This window comes from Bombus bifarius, unplaced genomic scaffold, assembly GCF_011952205.1.
Source record: "Bombus bifarius isolate JDL3187 unplaced genomic scaffold, Bbif_JDL3187 scf7180000007971, whole genome shotgun sequence".
In the NCBI taxonomy this organism is placed as follows: domain Eukaryota; kingdom Metazoa; phylum Arthropoda; class Insecta; order Hymenoptera; family Apidae; genus Bombus; species Bombus bifarius.
Window position 1 is genome coordinate 430412 of NW_022884357.1, and position 16531 is coordinate 446942.

Sequence of the window (16531 nt, forward strand, 5' to 3'; positions counted from 1 at the left end):
TGGTCGTGTGAAGGAAATGCAAATATTTTCGAAATTTTTCCCGTCCATCTTACATTAGTAGTTTTGTGTCATACATCGCTAAATTACCGTAGAACTACGATTATCGAAACATCGATTGATAGAACGATCAATTGTACTGTAGTTTTCAACATTTTTCCATTAAGTCTTTGATAAAGTATATAAATAAAGGGATTTCCCTCGTATTATGTATCTTTTCCTACACTTTTCTCTTGGTACAAGTTTTATACACTGGTAGTTCTAGTATTAGAAGCTAACATACAGTAACAAGGTTTTACTGTACACAATAAATTTATTTGACGCGGTTTTTGGTATCAAAATGGCACACTAGGATCGAAGTGCAAGTAGAAAACCTGTTTTCGTATTTCTGCACTTACCTAACACTGGGTAAGAACGTTGGGGAGTTGCCTTGACAGTCCAAGACTTTGCACCTCATCGACACATAGGTGTTCTCGATTGCCACGAGATACTATTGTGATTCCCGTTGATTCCAACTTTCCTCGCATCCACTCGGACCGATAATTATTCGCTCTTTTTGTTCTTTCTCTAATGAGCTGAATGAGCAAGGAATTTTTAAATGGACGTAAACTCGAGGTCGCTAGAAAGACTGCAGGTTCTCTGGCGATTCTGTCGCCTCTTACATAGCCTGCGAGTGTCCCCTTCTTCGCATATTCAGCTTTGATATCGAGTGGGGATTGATCTTGATTCCTTCGAACCATCAATGACAGAATTTTTAATAGATCGGTATTTTACATTACCAGTAAGCTTGTTGATAATGTGCATGAATTAATGGAGATCAAATTACTATTCATACAGGAAAAACTGTGAAAAATTTCCTGAGTTATACGCGACCGTGAATCAGACGTATGATATCTTTAACTTTTAGATGACGTCATTATTTTTTAAGAAAAAATACCTAAATTTTATGAAAATGATATTTTATCGCATAATGTAGGACAAATTCAAGAAAGTACGTTTGAAGCATACAGTTTTAAGGTGATAATTCTTTTTGATCGTAGAAGTATTATTATTCGTATTATTATAAATATGGAACTATTATCATTCGTCTTAAAACAAATCGCACGTTGCTCTTGGAGCTAAAAAGATTCGATGGACGAGGCCTCGTAGCTGCTGAACTAACTTTAGGCTGAAGAACGGGATACGTTACTGATTGTAAAGTGCCGCTAGTCGTTTTCTCGTAAATCAACGTATTGATCAGCGCATCGATCTTTTTCAGGCCAAAGTTAATCCTTCGATGAAGGTGTTCTCAAAGAATAAATTTAATTACGGAAAATTCTTCTAATTCTTCCAGTTAATGATTAACTACCGCTGTGCAATTTAGAAATAGAATCATCGTCAACACGCATTTCGACGACATAAATTATACATTCAGGGAAAAATAAAAAATAACGCAAACAATTTGCATCTACATAAAAACTAGAATCTGATGCAACATCGATCCTTGGTGTCATCATATTGTTGATTCGAAACCACCGAAACTTTTCGAAAGCAAATATCAATGAGAAAAAGCTTGGAAATTTCGGGTGTTTTCGCTTTGAGTAGATTTTTAATAATATGTAAATACGAGCTGTGATTAATAAATATCTTTCTAACAGATCTTAGGGAAGGAATCGTTAACGCGTGTCTGAAATCGACGAAGTATCAAACCTATTTTCTGATCACGTTCTGATTTAATAATGTTAAATTAATTTATCAAGTATATCTTAACGGTAATAAAAATTCCATTTTATATATAGATGTGTTATTTACAGCAAATATACAATTTATACGACATAAGTAGGATATTTTTTACTCTATATATAATAATCCTATTTTCTGAATGTGAACAATGTATAAATTTTGTTAAAATTAAAATTATTCTTATTTTACATAATCTATCTAGCTTCCACTACGCTAGGTTGTTTTCCTGGATTCAAATTAATCAAACGATTTGAATTTTCTACTAGTTCGGTAATGCTGACTCTACCGCGTTGTCTGACAAATTTTGCCACAGCTTCCAGCTCCTCCTGAGATATGTAAATAAATTTCCCTCTATCGTCGATAACTCCAGTCAAATTTTCATGCGCCTGCAGATCCTGAATTCTTTCTACTACGCTTGATGTTTTTAAACCAAAGCGTGCTGCCAAATCTTCTAGAATTACTACTTTGTTTTGCTTAATGTATAGAACAAATTCTTCTAATAAATTTTCTTCGTCTTCTTTGTCATCCTGATCATAGCCCTCTTCTTCTATGCTAAATGCTTCTTTCATTTTTAAATATTCTTCGTATTCTCTCTTTTCTTTCTCCTCTCTGGCTTTCCTTTCTGCCTCCTCTTGTCTTAATTCTTCTGCCCTCTCTTTTTCAGATTGTTTATCTCTTTCTTCTTGAAGAAGTTGTTCTCTTTTCTTACGTTCTTCTCTTTCTCTTTCAATAACTTCTCTTTGTGCCCTTTTCTCTGATTTAGCTGCCAACTTGGCCCTTTTCTTTGCACCCATTTTGAAATCAGGCATGGCTGGCTTCTCATCTGCTTCGTCGTTAGCTTCGTTTCCAGATCCATCGTCATCTTCCTCAATTTGCTGACTGGCAGTCGCTTGCATACGACGTCTAGCAATTCTTTGACCCGCTGCTCGCCTTATTGGTCTACCTTGTGCAACTCTTTCGGCTACATTTGCTTGTTTTTTCTTTGCTATAACATTCGTAAAACAAACATTCGACGGTTTTTCGAAATATCAAACATTCAAGGGATCTAAGTGACTGATTTAAGTACCAGTTTCTATCAAACGCAAGGAAAGATTAATTCAATGTTCATGAAAATTGTCAAAACATCTGTTTCAAAACAAACAAACAAATAGGTTAGGGATGTATTTGGTTATCTTACAGAAGATACTCTAATAATAACACAAAAAATATTTTGCATAGAAACATACCTGATTTTTTACTGGAAAATACCGTAATACCGATAATCAATGCAATAATTAAAACAGCGAAAGAAGCTAACAACGTAACGTCCATTTTTTGTTTCTGTTATTTTCCTAGGTGAGTTTAGTTTCCGATTATCGAGAAAGTAGATATCGATAATGCTCACTAGCGCCACGTACGTGAACTTCACTGTTGTTTTCGAAGGTGACGTGTGCTTCATTCTGTATCACATAGAATTTTATTCGTAATTTAAGCTCCGCCGTGCTACTAAAAGCACTGCATATCAAAAATCATGTTAAGACACAGTGGTATATTCTTTATATTCTTATGCGTTTTCGAATATGGTACTGGACTTTATTTTCACATCGCCGAGACTGAAAGAAAGTGTTTCATCGAGGAAATTCCAGATGAAACGACCGTTTTAGGTACGTGAAATGTATGTTAATAAAGTGAATTATTTTTACAGTTAATAATTCGATTTCTCTGTGACTCTCATTGAAACTTTTCATTTTTTTTCCTATAGTACATTACAAAGTTGAGTTATATGATCCGAGAACTGGTGGATTTGCTCCGAGCAGTGTCGGGATGGGAATGCACGTGGAAGTTAGGGATCCAGATGATAAAATGATTCTCTCCAGAGTGTATAGTTCAGAGGGAAGAATTTCATTTACTTCTCATACGCCTGGTGAACATGTGATTTGTTTGTACTCTAATAGCAGTTCTTGGTTCAGTGGTGCTCAACTGGTAACATATCTAATTGTAAACAAAATAATAATTGTTTATAGCGTTTGACGTAACTAAATTCATTTTATTATATAGAGAGTACACTTGGACATTCAAGTTGGAGAACATACTATCGATTATGCCAATACAGCTCAGAAGGAAAAGTTCACCGAGTTGCAGTTGAGGATACGTCAGCTTCTCGATCAAGTGGAACAAATAACAAAGGAACAAAATTACCAAAGGGTATTTATCTTACGTTTAGCTCCGAATTGCTTTGCTTAGAATTTGAACTATGTCCTTATATTATGTATTTGCAGTATCGTGAAGAACGTTTCAGACAAACATCTGAAAGTACACACCGTCGGGTATTCTGGTGGTCCCTCGCCCAATCTGTTATTTTATTGATCATGGGTGCATGGCAAATCAGACATTTGAAGAGTTTCTTCGAAGCAAAGAAACTAGTATAAGATTGAAATTAACAATTCCAGAAAATGTTAGTCATCCGAGGAACATTTTTTTATCATCATGGGAAATCTCCGTTGTAATATATTTTAAAAAAAAAGAAAAATGAGGAAAAACCGGTTTTAACGTAAAGAGATTCGTTTTCAATTATTTGTATTTATCGTACATAATCAGTTTAAACGCGCTTACACTTATTTTGTGGTAAACATTTGTAAAATTTATTCTTAAACGGAATGAAAAGCTGTGTATGAATTTTCATTGGAATAAAATATTCATTTTACAAAAAATCTCTGTTTATTTTTCCTTCTCTTGTAACACTATGAAATACAAATTACTGTAATATAACTGGGCTAACGAGTCTAAAAATGTTAGTAAAGCAGTTGACAGTTTCAAAAAGTATAACTTTTAGGTATCTATGTAAATGAATAATTGGTAAGAACTAATTCATGAAACCATTGTAACACTCGCGATATTAGATACATAATGGTATTCTAATAAAACAAACTAGTCTCGTTTCTCGACACTTCTGCACCGAAAACAGAGAGAAAATTCCCTCCCTATCGAAAGCATAGAAGCAACCGTACAAAAAATTGAGTTATGAAAAATCAACATGGAAGGTAGAAAGTTTTTCTTTCTGTGCATGCGTGGTATGCTATGAATATCGACACTCTATACATTTCGGATAAGCCATGTACTGCCATCTATCCTCGCATACTCTAAGTTGCTGTTCCTTACATCTTCAATAGATGGCAGTACGTGACTCGTCCGACACTCGTTCACGTACAATTTACAGTTTAATTTGTTCACTAATATTTTATTTATATTCGGAATGTAAACAAAGAAAAATTTTCGATCGATTTTTCGTTCTTCCGCCTGTTTGCTTTGGTCTTCAAAATCTATCTATATTTCCGATGTAATTTTTCAAAGTTCACAAATGACTAGGAAGAAAAATTGGAGGGGGAAGAGTTAAGGAGCGTTTGGCCGATCAATATTATTGTCAATATTAAAAGTTTTCGACATTATGGCACGTAAGAGATCCTCTAGACGATCAACATAATATTGTCAATACAACGTTGAGAAGCTTAAATATTGACAGTGATATCGACTGTCTGCACGCTTCTTTCAAGGTAAATGATCAAATAGTTGAATTACCTTTACACGGTAATTTACATTAATTTGTACAAGTTTAATGTTTTACCAACTAAGAATAAATACAATTTAATTTTCTTTTTTCGTAACTAACAAGATTTTTAAGAGAAATTGCTTATTCCCTTCGGTATTCGACTTGCATTCTCCTTTCTTTAACCTCGTTTCCACGTAAAACTCGCATTGTTATGCCGCGTATAGGCCGATGCCGGATAGAACGAGCTATAACATCCGAAACGTTAATCCATTCGGTGCGCGTCGTCTCCTTTGCGACGCCGATAAATCACAATATTCCGGAATACATTCGGAGAGGCAGAGGCCGGTGGCCCGAATTCATCGTTTTGAAAAAAAGAAGGACCAAGTCGATGTCAAGTTTCCGCGAGTATGTCTTTGTCGTGCCAAAAGTTTCTTCCCATGTTATCCTGAACATTTCCACTGTCTTTATCCTTTCCCTTTTCAGTTTTTCAAAGTTCCTGCTTCTCAGATCGCTGTCTTAGAAAGCAACTGGGTGACTAGTTGCTTGTTATCTCTGAATTTCATTTAGTTGCGCGGTTGCGCTGCAGATTAAAGGGGATTGCAAGATTTCAGGTTGTAGCATATCCGGTCCGGTAGAACCCGACCTGCGAAATGTTAAATATAATCGTGGCAATTATTTCAAGAATACATTAACGTACATTAAAGTTCTTGCGATCTCTTTCTGCCTAATTAAACCGAAACGAACGATATAATTAAGACGATCATTTGAATCGTTCGTAAAGGAACGTAAAGCACAATATTAAATCTTTTTTCAACAGCACCCGTTTCATAGAAATGAGGCTGATGGAAGGAGAGTGAGAGAGTGCGTTTCGTCCCGGGACTACCGGTGGACTCGTCAGTAAGGCTATGCCCGGTAGTCCCTGCCTTAGACGTAGAGGGAGTCTCGCTAGGTGCGGTATTTCTATCAATCGCTCGTATATTCAACCCGCTAGCGAGTTAGACAGACAGACTCGTTGTCGTCGTAGCCCTCTAGTGTTGGCGGTTGGTACCCGCGGATCGCCCGGGAGGTGTTGCGCCGCGTTGATGCCTCGACCTGTCGGCGTCCTGTTGATACCGATCCGCCACAGAAATTTCTGCAAAAGGTAGAATCATCAGGGAAACGCGCAAAATTTTCACTCACGTATCTTCCTTAAACGTTTCACCAGAGAACTACGAATCGGCACGGGTTACTTAATTCGATTGAAATTAGAGAGCAGCGCAAAAAACAACCGGTATAAGACAAAGCCATATATCGGATATTTGACTGACCGGTGATTGTACTCCATTCCCTCTTAACCGACATTAATTAATTTGCACGATAAGATCGTTTTATCTACATTTACTGGAACCATTTCTTCATAGTCTACGGGCCAGTAATGCTTTTCCATACTTTTTCCTACACTTTCCGCTCTTCCGGTAAAAAAAATGATAAGCAACGGGCAGGACACGTTTTGCTTTCACTTATCCGCTTTATACGCAGCCAGCGTGTTGCGTCGACTAACAAGAAACATTTTAATTTGTTCATTTTTCAGCAGAGTAAATTACTTCGTCACGTGTAATTCCTACGATACGTATCGATCGGGAACAACTTTTCTCATAGGTCGCCGGTGAACGTAAAAAAGAAGGAAAAAGAGAAAAGAAACGATATAAACACTTTCCAAAAGCGTTCGTTACGACGCGTGTAACGACCCAGAATAGTTACGTATGATCCAGTCGGTCGATTAATCCATTATCCTCCGGTTCTCGGCGATTAAAGCGTCGTTGATTGCCATATTTAAGCAAAATGCATCTATTACGCTATTAATCGGTGTTGAGGAAAAGATTCGCTTCGCTAATTGTATCCACCGACTAGTTATGGGAAAAGAAGTGGATTTTCTCACGTACGAAAAGGAATTTAAGTAATCGTGTTAATATTTGAACTACAGGCGGTTTAAAAAGCGCGTAAAGCGGCGCGTTAAAGCTTCCGCGAACCGGAAACGATGGAAAACAGCATACGATTTTTAGGGAAAACGATCGTCTTCTCGACGATTAATCAAAGCGTCTATTTAACGCGTTATGCGATAGGATTATGAAAACGTACACATTGTAGATTCAAATGTTGCTTTCGTCCTTACGAAATAATATTATACATATCGTGCTCGTAATATTTCGTTATACGTAGCAATCCTTCAAGTTATTTTACAGGAATACAAACGATTTTAATTGGTTGGAACACTTTCATGCTATAGAAATAATAATTATCGTCCAGTTAGGGAGTCGTTCATTTTTGTACACGCATTTTGTACACGCCAATTATTGTACGATAGAGATCTAAGAAGTACGTTTAAGGATATCGTGATACGTAGTTTAACGAAAGTTTTGAAATATATTTTTCGAATAACGATGATTCTCACACAGGCAATTGATGTATATTTTATGGCAGCTAAACAACGATATTATTAGTACGTGACTGAATCGTAGCGAGTTTAAAGGCTAACGTAATTTAATTATCATCAATCCTTCCACGTCAAGCTAGTTTTGCAGAAAAACATCGGTGTAACGGATTATAGCGTGCTAGGAATCTCGCGAGACGAGAAAAATAACATAAAGTTATCTCGAATGTCGTCAATCAATGAGCGAAAGAACTCGATTTGTCACGAGATCTGGTGTAGCAGGTATCCATGTAATCTATAGAATGTTACGAAACTACGATACCGTGATAATTTCTTCTACTTGTCGTATAAATTCTAAGAGCCGATTGTTTCGAAAAATGAGCATAAAACAGACAAATATTTCATATGGTATCGTCAATGAAATTTTCCCCGGATTATAAGTAAATTTCTATAGATTGTTAATCCGCGATTCAGAGTATTCGTTTATTTTGAAACAACTCATTCGTTCAAAATTATCTTGCTATTCGAAAAATGAAATTTCGCACTTATTTTTATGGACGCGAGGTAAAAAAAAAAAAAAAAACAAAGGGAATATAAGGCGTAACACTGGCCTGTCGAACCGAAACTCCATAGAGGAACGGAATTTCACAGCGACTCGACGCAAAGGAAAAAGCGATACGCGAAAGGACAGAGCGTGGTTGAAGGAAGAAGAGCCGCGTCGATCGCGAAGAACCCGGAAGGAACAGGTCATCTCATCTGTCTTGTGCGGTGGATTTACGCTGGTCAGGTGAGCACAGGTAAATACACCCGGTCCAGTGCACGGCTGGCCGTCGACTCGGTAGGTAGTTGGTGCTTCGGCAGACGGGGAAGAAGGATCGAGTGCGTTCAACCCGTGGATCGCGCGTGATCCACGCCGGTCGGCCTTGACACCGCGAGATCTACCCGTGGGGAAGCCATTATCGTAGCCATGTGACCGGGACGATCCTGCCGGAGGACGCTTCCTGTCGGTACGTGCACCCATACGATCCTTCTTAAGTCGTCTTCCTGCTGTTCCACTCGGCCGAGATCGGACGATCCTCGTCGGCCCGCGAAATAGTTTATTTTACGCGAACGGTGGAAGGACCGTCGAGGCGACGATCGAAATTATTCGACAGACTCGGAAAGCGGGTTACCAGGTTATCGATAGTTTACGAAGCACGATCATCGGCGAAAAGACGGGTAAAGGAACGGCCACGGGGATATTTATTCCGCGAGCGATCGAGCGTGCAAACGCCGCTTGAATTTCAAATCGAGATTCGCTCGTGAGCCGACGTCTTGTTGTTGGAAAGGACGATGGCTGTTTTGACGATCGTTCAAACAGCATTTGCTGATTTTTAGGTTGAATCGATCGGTGAAGTAGAAGAGGAGTTTGTTAGGGTTTCATGAAATTCGCGTTATGGTTCTTTAAAAATCCAACCTGCTGTTTCCACGAAATCACGCTGCGCGAAAACGTGGTTCGATCAGTTTAGGCTTTACGTCGAGTGGGTGGAACGTAGTTAGGTCCTCAGTGAAAAGAATTTTCCATGTGGGCTGAATCGTTGCCTCGAAATGGCATTCGTGAAACGCAAATCACCTTAGGATCGTGAGAACGCTTCCGTAGCTTTGCGAAAGGAACGAAAGCTGATCGGAGGTGGCTGCGAACTCGTGGCCGATCGACACGATCTATTCGATCGACTCGCTTCTTTCGGCGTCGATTAACAGAACGTAATCGCGCCTCATTTCGCTCTAATTATTCGCGCAAAAATAGGCTGCTTTTTTCCCCGGTATGCTCACCTGGATTACGCAAATAAATCTCGTTATCGTAAGACGATTAAGCGTTTAAAAGATTTCGTAGAGTATCAATCAGACACGGTTGAGAATGTTTGTTTAAGCGGATGTTTATAATTATAACGCACGGCGTCGAGCGCGGATCGAGTTAATATGTTTAGAGAGATTACGAGTTTTCTTGTGTGCAATTCTCGAGCTGTTTTAATGGTAGGCGATGTACATTGCGAAATATCTCAAGTACGTTTCACGCCACAGGAAGTAACCGATGCGTTGCTTTTCATGAAACCGTACAATCAGAATCTCACTTGCGAAAAATCACAGTCATCCTTGGATGTATTAATATCGCTTATAGTAGACATCCGTGCATATATATATATATATATATGCGTATCTTTCTTTCAGCTTTACGTTGTACGATCTTCTCAGGATCTGTGATAACTTTGAAGTCTAACTCTCACGTCTTAATTATTAGAATATTTGTTTCATTAATTTGTACTTTAAATACAAAGTATGGAATGTAAAAGGACGAAGAATTTTAGTAGAGATGCTGTTCACACGCAAATATACAGTGGCTATACGAAATATTTGCACATGCCCGTATCTTCCAATGAAATGATTTTTTATCAACTTTTTGCCTTCTATCGCGATCCTTGAAATCGCGCTCTGACCTTTCCTCGGAAAAGTATTTTATCTCTTGTCTTTAGAGAAAATATCATCCGCAAAACTATCCTTAAGAAATATGAAAAAAGAATAAAAAGGGACGCTCGTGGGAATCTCCAGTGAAATCTCGGCTTTTCAGCAGACGGGCGAGCGCGTAACGCGCGCACGAGTTACACGCAATTTTCGTAACGTTCGTAGTCGATCCGCAAGCGGATAATCGCCTCGAATTCCGGTGTTTCTGGCGGATACGAAATAATCGTACCGGGTAACAAGTATTGCATCGTCTCCCTATGACTGAAGCGTGGTGCAAGGGGTCAGCGATGGCACTAGTAGTACCGTTTAATCTGTTTATTCGGCGTGCTAGCTAGTTCATGCTGCATCGGCTACATGTTTAAAGGGGCATAATGTCACGGAACGCATCGAGTAATTACTTACACGCGTATGCATGTGAATCGAGAAATTTATGCGAGCAACGATTGCGAGTAACTCTGGCCAGACGTAGGATTAATATTGATTATGAGAGATTGAAATATGTGGACAATTAGAGGCTCTCGGTTGTACGCGAGCAAGGACGCGCGAAATTTGATTGATGAACTCGGTTTCGAAAACATATTATTCTGGCGTTGTATTGCTCCAATGGGTAAGAAATATTGCGATAAAATTGAAAATGCAGGATTATTGGAACAAGAAATGGAAATCAGCATCTGGTGAGAGTAAGCGTGTATATAATTAAAAATAGATTTTGCACGTAAATTGTACGAGTATACGTCGGAAGGTAACGTGCATAATGGAATTCAATCAGCAATGCGATATTTTAGTCTGAAATATGATAATTCAGTGATAATTACTACAAAATGACCGTTTGTTATTAACAGAATGCACCGTTAACAGAATATAATGGAAAAAAATAAAAGGCAATTGCAAAAGTACACGTACATGGGCATAAAGAGGCGTAAAGTCGTGTTTGAAACAGTTAAATTAGTACTGAACGATCAGACAATGACTCTGTCGAATGTACAAGACGTCAAAAGCAAAAGTCCCTAACGTTCGAGTTGTGTGAACATCCCACGATCAGTCACAAGTGTCATTTACATTTACGATAGGAGCAGTTTCTCATTAATCATGCTGTCACACATGAAACGGTCTCCTGTTCTCAATTTCAGACTCCCGTTTCCCGCAAAATCAGCTGCGACCATCGAAAATTACGTAATTTTGTACTCGATTGCAAGGTATCGTTACGTAAAGGGGAAACACAGCGAATCATTCGTGAAAAAGTACCATCGGCCGTGAACAATCGCTCACAGCAACTTGCTACTTTGCTCTCCACCTCCACTTTGCTTCGGTTCGGTTACATTCGCTATCACTGTAGAGTATTGCCCGTCTCTGACAGCTAGGTTAGTAAATAAAAAAATGAAATCTACAGCTATGTGTAGATAGAAGTTCGTTATGCAATTAAAAGATCATCAAAATACCTTGCTTATCGAAACATGTGCGTTATTGCGTACATAGACGAATGTATTAACAGGAAAATGCTTGCAAAATATCGTATAGATTGTTTGTAAAAGAATATCAGCAAAGCCTTACGGTAGAATACAAATTCACAGTTGGATTAGGCGCGTACAGTAGAATATGAAGTCACAGTGGAATAAGGACTCTGGTATTCATCACGCGCAGTTGATCTTCGACATTCTACACTTAACGCGCACCGAAAGTTTTTACAAGTTTCATATTCTTCGGACGAATAAATGTATCTAACGACTTGGTTGTTAGTATTTTTAAAGATATAAATTTAAACCGAGATTAAAGAAGGTCTATCATTTTTAATATTCAACAGGTCTTTCGTTGTTTTGATTAAACGCATTGTCGAACTTGTTAACAGCGTTATGACCGTTCCGAAGTCGAGCAACGCTCGAATAACTGGCGGAACTAGCCTGAGAATTAATTGCAACGCGTAACCAGTTCTGCGGTGCGTTAAGAACCGCTTTAGCAGACGCATTCCTCGCGAAAGGCCACGTGTGCGCGCTGCATTTTTTCAGTCATGGGATCTGAGACTGGTGGCGGTTAAACGAATGGTGTTAGCGTACTGGTAACCATCGCATAACGTGTTACGTTTGTAGCTCGGTTCCTGCTTAATGTCGTACATCGTGAAACCATGTTACGCGGGAACACGGTTTCATGTAAATTACATGTAAATGGAAATTGTATCGTAGAAATATACACTGTATTATTTGTATCATTGTATCTTAGACAAAGATGATGATCACGGGGGAAATAAAGGATAACTGCAACAGCTGACAGGCGTTTTCTATAGCGGACTTTAGAATAAATAGTACAATAATAAATAATAGTAATAATAAAAAAAACAAATAGCAATGTATACGCACCGAGTACAATAAAATGGATCCTACTCATAATTAGCGACTCGCAAGTTGAACAACGGATAAGTGAAAAAACTCTCTCTTCGTTTGGCGCTTCACTCGCAGAACGGAAACACGAAATAGTTTGGAACTTTTGCCAGAACGTTTCGTTTGGCTCGTATGGATCATATCCTGAATACTAAAGGAGCGTTGCACGTTTGTAGCGTAGTAAAAATCGTTGAATAAAACTGCTCGAGATATATTCGTGCGAACATTTTTTTAGACGAGTAATCGAGATTCGCTCGTTTTATCGCGATAGAAAAATGTGGTATACATGTATTAGGAAATTATAATACCTCTTCGGGTTTATAAACTGGAAATTAAAGATCCGAAGCAAAATGAACTAACGAGACTTTTTCATCCAACGTGCTATTAATTACGTTTTAAAGTATATTACGATTGATGCATCAGTTTGCAGAAAGCTTGAAAAATATGGTAAAATATTAATCGTTCCATATTTCTAAAATTTCTTTTTTCTATTTCCAAGTTAGCGTATACATGTACATGTATAAGATTATTCAACGATCGAAGAAAGATTTTTTTGATAAACTTCAATTTCTGTAAAATCTTCTTGGAGATCGCATGCTGTATAATTATATTCTAAGATATTAATATACGTTAGTAGTATTTGTAAGAAATGTAATAAACGTCATTTTCAGGATAAAAAGTTTCAACAAGTGGGGGATGAGAACACGAGGGAATACGTTGATATTTAAAATGAATTAATTTAGGGTGTGACACACTTTCAGAAATCACCTTGCGCATAATGTTGTCTATGGTCTTAATTCCTGACGGAGTATGTCGTTTGCCGGCATTAAATTTTGGACTTGACCCACTTGTGCTTCGAGTCCTTCAATTTTATAGAACTTGAGGCACTCGTATCTATCGTGTTTCTTTTGATAATGGCGCGACATTAAGCGTAAAATATTTTTATTATTGCATTAACGGCGTATCTTGCCACATTAAAAAACATGAATTTTTCTTTTCTAATTACGAATTTCAAATTAATACCGATTAACACTTTTCTCGTTCCTAATGCTTCTTTTATTTTTTATCGTGAGAACTTTGTATAGTTGAAAAAAGAAAAAAAAATACATAGAATCCAATATGTATATTTAATAATATTTATGTTTATAAATGTACAATTATACTTATTTTTATTAAATTTGTTACGATCAATTTTAGATCGAAAGACCGTCATACCTTCTACTACAGCAGGAAACAGTTGTCGTGCATTCGTATCACAATAATTTTGTTTTTACGTCCCTAGGAGCAGATTTCAATAGCGAGCATTCCGACATTGTAGCCATATTTGCGAGTATTTCATGCAATAAAACTCCGTAGAAAGAAAAGGAGAACAGTTTTCATGAACGAACAGATCCCAGGACCTACTTACTTTGAATTCTCTTGACCATTCCCGGCAACATTGATACGATTCCGTGTCATTCGGTCAAACCTCGAATATTCGAAGATTTCTCGGTCGACGATCCCTCCTCTGCCATAGATCGACGCTCTGATCGTACACCATAAAGCCCATAAACGTTGATCGATACGGTTGATTTTATGGCGGTGAAACGAATATAGTTAACACGATTTATACACTTTAGGCTGGCCGATCGAAGCAACTTTCTCTAATATTCCGCGAAACTGCGTCTATCAACGACGATTAAACGATCGTGTCCGCGAAATTATGAAACTAATAACGATCATGTAAAATTACGAAATTCGGTGATCCCCAACGAATGGATTAATACGATTTCTCGGCGGCCTGATCGATTCTGTTACATCGAGAACAACGAGACCACGACGAGAAGGCTGAGAAAACACGATAAGCGATCGAATCGATTGCAGAGTTTCCGTTTAAACGTTGGCCATTGAAATGTTGCAAGAAAGATGTCTATAAGGTGGACCATAAATCGTTTCGGAAAATTACCAGATTGCCTTGTTCTTTTATGAGTTTGAGCAAGAACTTGGTTATGAGTAAGACGGTTAATATGTAGCACGGTGGAAGATAATCGTGTGTAAGTTGGAGATTTTATGGTCAGTGGATTGGTTACTGTTATGTAGTTATTGGTTTTTATTTGAGAAGGGGTTGATGCGTTCAGCATGTTAGTCGATTGTGCTAGGTATGAGGAAAACTTGATGGATTTTCGTTGCGTGGAATTTAAGAAATTTCTTATGTTTTTTCGTGGCGAAGAAAATAATTACGTGTTCTATTTCTTGCGAAATATTTAATGACGTACATTAATTATTAAATGTCCAGATACTTTGGTCTATTTCTGGTACAGTGGTACTAAACTACGTAAATTAACGACAAATTAATGACCGAAGATAATATTATCGTCTTTTGACCAAGTTAACAGATTATACATTTAAATTATTTTAATATATCACAATACTACAGTATTACAATGATCAAATATACCTGTTTATCGTCGGTTTCATATATATCTTTACTTCGAATTAAATGCACGTGAACTGAATAATTCTTAACGTAATTTGTTTAACTATTTCGCTTTTTTCAATATTCATTCCCTAGAATTAGAAATTACTACGAGCCTTAACGTTTTTCCACAAATATTCCACAGATACGCGTTATTTCGGAATAAATTTATTTTTCGAGGTATCTGAATCGAATGTTCGATTATCGAATACGATCGTCAGATTCGTTTTACCAGGTACGGCACGAGACGCGATGCGACGTCCTGCTACGGCTGACAAAACAATGATTACCGGAGCGATGATCTGCTCGACGATCGTCGCTCGACCGTGCTACGTTTGCGCAACGCTCGAACTATCATCGATTGCTCGATCCCGAGAAGGTTCGATATCCGCTTCACGGTGTTTTCCAGACGAATATTCTTCTTTATTGGACGAATATGAACGTGATACAAACGCGAGCACGAGCACCGTACGATTTATTACTTGGACGGTGAGTGGTGTAGACAGCTTTGCGACAGGGACAGATGCCAACCAGGCGACGTTCAACAACAAGTAATTGCTCGACGGTTGCGTCGATTGGTTGATTTTCGTTTTCTAGCTCGTAAATTCACATCGAAGAATATTCTGATTGATTTAGAGACTTTGCGCGTGAAACTTTAATTTATTCGATGGGAAGAATGCAGCGTGATTTAGATGAAAGCGTACTTTTCAAAGCGATCTTAATTATAAATTAACAGCGATTCGTAACTGTGCGAGCATGAGATACGTTACAATTGCATCGCTTCGATCGTGCGTAAATCCACGAAAGCGACAAAAGCTGTTCAATTTCGCGGGGCAAGGTTAATTTTTCACTCCGTCGTCTTCCGAATTATCCTAGTAGTTCGATCGTCCAGCAACGAGCATGTCGTCGATGCACGATGCTCTTTCGCGTGTCGACCTTGCCCTTCTTTGCGATTCCCAGCTCGACGAGGCTTCAGCTTGCACAATACAAGGTTCGTACACTCGTTCCGTGTTGGACGCCGTTATAATACGTATAATGTCCACTTAGACGCGGCTATGCTACTCGGAAAGCAAGGAACAGCGGACGTAAAGGAGAAAAGTAAATTCGTAATTACCAAGAGTTTCCGGCCAGTTGCCGTTTTAGTTCCGTTTTCGAGGGGGTAAACTGAGATGAATCTTGGATAATGCCGGATTAAAGTATAAGGAGACGACAACGGAGAGGCACGATCGAGGAAAAGGCTCTTTCTACCTACGAGCCTAGCCGAGGGACTGTTCGTTCATAGGTCAAGGAAATGGAACTGTTCGAAGAAATAAATCGATCTGAAATGATGCTTTTTCTAATTATTTCGTCATTGAAAATAGATAAGTAGATTTTACCGATATTATTCGATATAGCGTTTCGCAATGGTATCCATTGTATCATATATCTATTTATTATTCTATTATCTACTAATCAGAGTTTCCAATGCCGACAAATATTTTATAAACATTCCTTGCCAGTCCATAAACTTTGCTTCTTTTATCAGCTTAAAGCCAAAGGCCTCTTCCTGC

The 16531-nt window shown here is 38.2% G+C and overlaps 2 protein-coding genes across 2 annotated transcripts; one reads left to right on the forward strand and one right to left on the reverse strand.

Moving 5' to 3' along the window:
• Positions 1 to 1687: 1687 nt before the first annotated feature.
• On the reverse strand, positions 1688 to 3091 carry LOC117214854 (DDRGK domain-containing protein 1). Its single transcript, XM_033461235.1, has 2 exons — positions 2946 to 3091; positions 1688 to 2704 (listed from the first exon to the last, which is right to left on the reverse strand). Exons 1-2 carry the CDS (start codon positions 3028 to 3030, stop codon positions 1914 to 1916), a joined length of 876 nt encoding a protein of 291 aa, XP_033317126.1. The 5' UTR covers positions 3031 to 3091; the 3' UTR covers positions 1688 to 1913.
• Positions 3092 to 3094: 3 nt separating this feature from the next.
• Positions 3095 to 4409, forward strand: LOC117214894 (transmembrane emp24 domain-containing protein eca). The gene is made up of 4 exons (XM_033461267.1): positions 3095 to 3362; positions 3461 to 3681; positions 3757 to 3903; positions 3978 to 4409. The coding sequence occupies exons 1-4, from the start codon at positions 3230 to 3232 to the stop codon at positions 4125 to 4127; spliced, it is 651 nt and encodes a 216-aa protein (XP_033317158.1). The 5' UTR covers positions 3095 to 3229; the 3' UTR covers positions 4128 to 4409.
• The last annotated feature ends 12122 nt before the right edge of the window (positions 4410 to 16531 follow it).

What these genes read in the sequence shown, in the direction of transcription:
- LOC117214854 (XM_033461235.1), bottom strand. Translation starts at nt 3,030, where the DNA reads ATGGACGTTACGTTGTTAGCTTCTTTCGCTGTTTTAATTATTGCATTG. An exon ending in ATTTTCCAGTAAAAAATCAG is followed by an intron (nt 2,705 to 2,945) that starts GTATGTTTCTAT and finishes CGAATGTTATAG; the next exon opens with CAAAGAAAAAACAAGCAAAT.
- LOC117214894 (XM_033461267.1), top strand. Translation starts at nt 3,230, where the DNA reads ATGTTAAGACACAGTGGTATATTCTTTATATTCTTATGCGTTTTCGAA. An exon ending in GGTTCAGTGGTGCTCAACTG is followed by an intron (nt 3,682 to 3,756) that starts GTAACATATCTA and finishes TTTATTATATAG; the next exon opens with AGAGTACACTTGGACATTCA. An exon ending in AGGAACAAAATTACCAAAGG is followed by an intron (nt 3,904 to 3,977) that starts GTATTTATCTTA and finishes ATGTATTTGCAG; the next exon opens with TATCGTGAAGAACGTTTCAG.